Here is a 5,429-nt window from a genome sequence, read left to right on the forward strand (position 1 = left end):
GGTTTCCTATAAGGTTTTCCATATTTGTAAGACACTGTTGATTCTTCCACAGAGAAGTGGCTTTTGAAACGCAAAGCATTTGGGGGTCTAAGGGTGGGATTTATCTTGTCTCACCTTGGCTGCTGGAGTTCAGGAAGCTTGTCTGGCCTCAGTGAAGAAAGATTCAAACCATCCCAAGACAGTGGAACAAATCTGCCTTGGGGGGATCTGTGTCCTTCCACTGACCGCACAGTAAGCTAAGATTTGATACCAGCTTCTTTGACCTGGCTGAGAGGTGAAATTACTCTCACCTTAAAGTCCTGTGGACATCTGAGCTGAGACTGGTCTTGTTTATTTGGGTGTCTCCTCCATGGTCTGGCTGGGGATCCTCCTGGAGAGCTGAAACAAAGCTTTTACCTTGTCCTCTCCTTCCTCAGAAGGGCTAACATTGAAACTCACTGAGCAGAGGTGCCTCAGTGGGCATCTCCTGAAGCCAGCAGTAAATGCATAGCGGGAGTGCTGCAGCATTTTGACTGTTTGGCCTGGAAGGGAAGAGAAAAATCTAATCAGGTGGCTGGGCTGGGCTGGGAAGTGAAGGCTTCTTGGCTACTTCCTCCTGAGGAAAAGGCTTAGGTCTAATAGATCTAATTATGTTATTTCTCTGTTTTATGGTTACATCCATTTGTTTAAAAAGTCAGTAATCCTTTTATACCAGTCCTGTAATGATTATTTAATGTGTGGCTGTTTGTGAAGCCCACCGAGCTGCATGAATGGAGGATGCTTCACCACAGGGATTCCACACAGTTCCTCCACAGGATGACAAGTTGGGCCCGAGAGCTTCAAGTGAGTGCTTTAATTGGGTGGCCTTGAACACACAAGGTTCATTTTGTGCTTCATTTTCCCACCTGCTGAATGAAAATAATGGTAGTTCTCTCCTTTGCAAACTGCTGCAAAACACAGGGCTGTCTCTTGGTGAAATGCTGACAGAGGACTCTTCTGCAAGTATAAATATTCCCTGACTAATGCTTGGTTAGCAGACACTTTGCCAGTGGCCAGCGGGACCCTCAGCTCCATAGGAGCAGTGACACTTTTTGGCAGCTTCGTGAGCACCGTGTTCTGCGTGGGCCTCCCTATGCCAGCTGAGCGGATCTGTTCCCATTGCTGATGTTTTCTAACCTCTCCCCTTGCAGAGCCCCTGAAATCATCCTCGGTTTACCGTTTTGTGAAGCAATCGATATGTGGTCGTTGGGATGTGTCATTGCAGAGCTGTTCCTGGGCTGGCCGTTGTACCCAGGAGCTTCGGAGTATGATCAGGTGGGTACAAATATTACCCTGGGTGCTGGTAAGAGCACGGATGTTCATGGGTTGACCTTTTTTCCCTTCTTTTGTCAGAGCAAACAGATGCCAACTTTTTCTGTTTTGTGACTAGGGGATATGTGTTTCTTACGTCCCCGTCCTCCCCCCCAAGTCAACTTTTTTGTTATCCACATTGGGTATTTATTCTAGGTAACCAGTGTGCTGTTGGTACACTGGCTTCTAAAACCTGGCTGCCTAAGTGAAATCTCAATCAAGAGTCAATGGTGCCGTTGACTGCAGAGCTCTGTACAAGTATCTCCTCAGTCAGCAGAGCAGGCACCCTTTCTCTGCTGTAGCAGCAAGTGTGGAATAAAGGTTTATTTGTTAGAAGAAACTGCACAAACTTTACTGCATTTAATAACTCCTTTTATGAGGGTGCATATTAAAAGTAAAGAAGGAGAAAGTTCACAGTGATGTAGGTTTCCAGTTAACATAAGCTGTCATACCTCTCTCCCTATAGGCTTTTACGTGCCTTTTGTAGTCCTAAAACTGGTAGCTCAATGGCAGCTAGAGCCAGGGTGGCAGAACACTTTCCATTCCCAAAGTCTTCTTCACGGTGATCTTAGCTGTCTGCAAATGCAGTCTGAACAGGGTCTTTTTTCTTTTAGATTTTTTTTTTTTTTTTAAAAAGGAGCAGGATAATAGTATGTTTTTCATATGTGAAAATGATTCTTTAACTCTTCTTTTGTAACTAGTATCTTTTTACTCAGAGCTTTAAAGGTGAAATTTGGCAGGGGAAATAATCTGCAGTGAAGAGCAGGGCCATTAGTGACTCCAAAGGAAATCAGATGTAACTGAAAAACTTACAAGCCTTTGAAAATCACATACCAAGCATGAAGAGTAGATTGCATTCTCCTCCCTGCTGCACCCCAAAAGCCATAAAAAACACATAGCTGAAAAAGAAATCGCCATACCTACCCACCCAGCTTAACTGACCAGCACAAAGTTTCCTCTAGTGAAGTACGGTGGGGGCTCCTGAGGAGCTGGAAAAGGACTAGGGGCTGATCCTCAGCCCTTCACCAAGTCTCCCTGCAGCACTGACGCTGGGCTTTGGCCAGGATCCTGGCACTTCTCAGGTGCACCAGCTCCAATGAACCTAAGGAGCTGCAGAGCAAAGCAAGCTGTGCTCTGCAAACTGGGTCCTGAGTGCTTGGAAGTCTTTGAAACCACGTCTGCTTTTTATGCCTTTATTTATTTATTTATTTTTACCCCTCTGTCTCTTCTCTCAAAAACGCTTTCCATTCTTCCCTAGAATTTTCTAGCGTAGATGACTATTTTTAGTATTTTTGCAGTTTGCAGCAGTTTTGCAGAGTGAAACATTTAGGAGTCAGGAGACGACAAAGTTAAGTTTTTGTGTGGCACCCCAAGTGTGTGTGAGATTGGTTTCTAATTGTGTAATCACAGACCCTTTCTCCTTTGAATAAATAAATTAAAGTCTGAGATCCTGGAAACACATATGTAGCAACTTTTAGCTGTGTAAGTGCCAGCGAGGTCGTACTCATGGAAGTAACCCAAATAACAAATGAAGTCATTTAAGCAACAGAGTACAACAATTAAGTACTTTACATACCATGAGGGTGTCAGTTTGTTTGAGTGTATATTTCATCTAATTTCAAAGAAAGTCACTTCATAGTCCTCTGTTTGGAACTTCAGACTGCTCCTAGGAAGGGCTGTGCGTTCAGCTGAGGGGGAAAACCAGCAGAAGTTAGAGCGCAAATATCAAATTGTCGTAATTACCTCTTGGAGAGGAGAGTGCGACATAAAAAGGCGCAAAGCAGTGAAGACCCCATGGAAATCTCTGTGTGGGTCTTCCTCTTTGACCTCTAAAGCCTAGGGACTTTCCTCCCTTTATCTGTAGGCTTTGTGGGAGCGTACTGTAAAGGTGATTTTCCAGTGATGTACATGATAAAAGGAGGGATGCTGTGTGGGAATTCTTTCCTCTCATTCCTTGCACTGGGGTTTTTTTTTTTGGGGGGGGGGAATCTAACTGCACGCTGCATTTTCTCTTTCTTTCTTTGTTCTGTTGTTTTAAATGCCTCCTGCCCTCCTTCAGGGAAGACCTCCAGAGATCTTCACAGGATGAACAGTGACCTCTCATCCTTCTCTTACAGATTCGCTACATTTCACAGACACAGGGCTTACCAGCAGAGTATTTGTTAAGTGCAGGGACAAAGACTACGAGGTTTTTCAACAGGGATACAGACTCACCGTATCCTTTGTGGAGGCTGAAGGTAAGAAGACATTCTCTTGTTTCTTTTGCCTTGCAGTTGTTGGTTGGAAGTGAGGAGTCATTCAGGTCACCTCAGAGCCTAAGTCTCTGCTTTTTGCTGTGCAGCACAGACATTGGGTGGGTATAGCCCGAGGTAAAACTGCCATCCCCAAAGTCTGCAGCCCTTAACCCACCTGCTTGGCACTGCTTTGTGGAAAATTTAAGTCCAAAACCGACCTGGAAATCTCCCTCTAAGTAGTTAATTAGTTGATTGAATTTGTGTTGTTTGAATGAAACATGCACTGGGCAGACTTTGCTCTAATATATAACACATTGAAGGAGAAAAAAAAAATAATTTTTTACTTCTGCTGGTTAAAACCGCTAATACTGCAGGTGAGCCCTGAGTCTCTTGTACCAGAGTGTTTGACTGCATTCGGTCCCCAAGAAGAGAGGCCAGTGGGCTTTTGACTGTAAGGGTGGGATGCTGAGCCTCATGCTAGGGGGAGTGTAAGAGACCTTTGGGACTCATACCGTAGTTGGGAGGATCCTCTGAAGTGAAAAAGAAGAGAGAAATCACCTGGTGACACAAAAGCTGTCATACAACCGTAGCAGAGATAGCGTTAATGTTATCTGGTCAGGCAAGAGAGATGCAGTGGTCTCATGAGGGCGGGATAAGGCACAAGCTGGAAATGGCACATAACCCACAGCTGATTGCAGGGCAGTTCTGGTTAATGCCTGTCTTCTGTTTTGAGCAGACGCCAGATGATCATGAGGCAGAGACGGGGATTAAGTCGAAGGAAGCAAGAAAGTATATTTTCAACTGTTTGGATGATATGGCACAGGTAAGAGCATTGGTGAGTAACCAGCAAGGCTGCCTCACTTGTTTTCAGGCAACGCTAACAAAAGGGAACTACATAATTTCTCTGTGTATCCTATTCTTGTGCCAGCTCCTGAGAAATAACAGAATTATGCGTACCAAATCAGCTCGTTACGTGCTGCTTTCTAGGGGAAGCTGCACATAGGGGCATGTGGGCTTAATCTGCTGTAATAAAGCAGCCTTGGAAAATGGCTAAGTCACATCTCTGTCAAAATCCTGCATTTTCTCTTGTCTCTCTGGTACTCCTGGGTGCAACCACTGGCAAGTCATTTGCTTCCCCATGCTTTAGTATTTGCATTTTTAAAATTATGACATTGGAAATAACGACCATGGCTGCAGAAAAGTGTGCTCTGTGTAAAACATGGCTGTCTGGGGAAACGGGGAGTACTGATCCACTGTGTCAATTCTGTGTGGTTGTGAAAGTTAATTCCAGCGTAACCACTCCTGCAACTGGAGTTTGTGCTGGCAAACAAGCTAGCACAACACGAGCACAGACTGGAGTTTGTGCTAGCAAAGCCTAGATGTTGGAGCATTCGCAAGCAAACATGCGGAAATGGGGAACTGCGTAAATGGATGAAATAACCTAAAGGACTTTTTTTCCTGGCACCTGATACATGAATGGGATGTTTCCCATAAACCTACTGACAATTTTTATTTACTCTATATATCTTCTTTTGCTCACAGGACACATAGTTAAGTATTTGGTGGCACAGTCCTTTGTATGATAAATACACTGATTATCAGAGCTTGCCTGCTACCACATGGAAGCTGTTCATCTTCAGTGGAGGGTGACTAAGTGTTTCATTAGCCATTGACCCAAGCGAGCTGAACACTTAGCAGTCTGTCTAGAGATCTGACATGCACATGCCAGATGACTAGCCACCGCGGAGTCTGCTGTGTGACTTCAGCAACTACCCCTTTAGACAGGGAGGCTTGCAGGGCATGTGCTCCAACGAGGAGTAAACACAGTTTGCTAGAGACCTGACCATCTGCTCTTTACCTTTAGCA

At 44.7% G+C, this 5,429-nt stretch overlaps 1 protein-coding gene across 3 annotated transcripts in view; it reads left to right on the forward strand.

The window, feature by feature from the left end:
* The window catches only part of HIPK2 (homeodomain interacting protein kinase 2), a 90,048-nt gene that overhangs the window by 53,079 nt on the left and 31,540 nt on the right, over positions 1 to 5,429 (forward strand). For 2 of the 3 annotated variants that reach the window (XM_010166426.1, XM_010166427.1), the window contains exons 2-4: positions 1,170 to 1,293; positions 3,447 to 3,566; positions 4,300 to 4,386. In XM_010166426.1, the coding sequence (XP_010164728.1) occupies positions 1,170 to 1,293; positions 3,447 to 3,566; positions 4,300 to 4,386 (331 nt within the window). Of the gene's footprint in view, positions 1 to 1,169; positions 1,294 to 3,446; positions 3,567 to 4,299; positions 4,399 to 5,429 lie in introns of all 3 variants that reach the window. The other variant, XM_010166425.1, reaches the window with a different exon arrangement.

Source organism: Antrostomus carolinensis, unplaced genomic scaffold (genome assembly GCF_000700745.2).
Source record: "Antrostomus carolinensis isolate BGI_N321 unplaced genomic scaffold, ASM70074v2 scaffold22784, whole genome shotgun sequence".
NCBI lineage: Eukaryota > Metazoa > Chordata > Aves > Caprimulgiformes > Caprimulgidae > Antrostomus > Antrostomus carolinensis.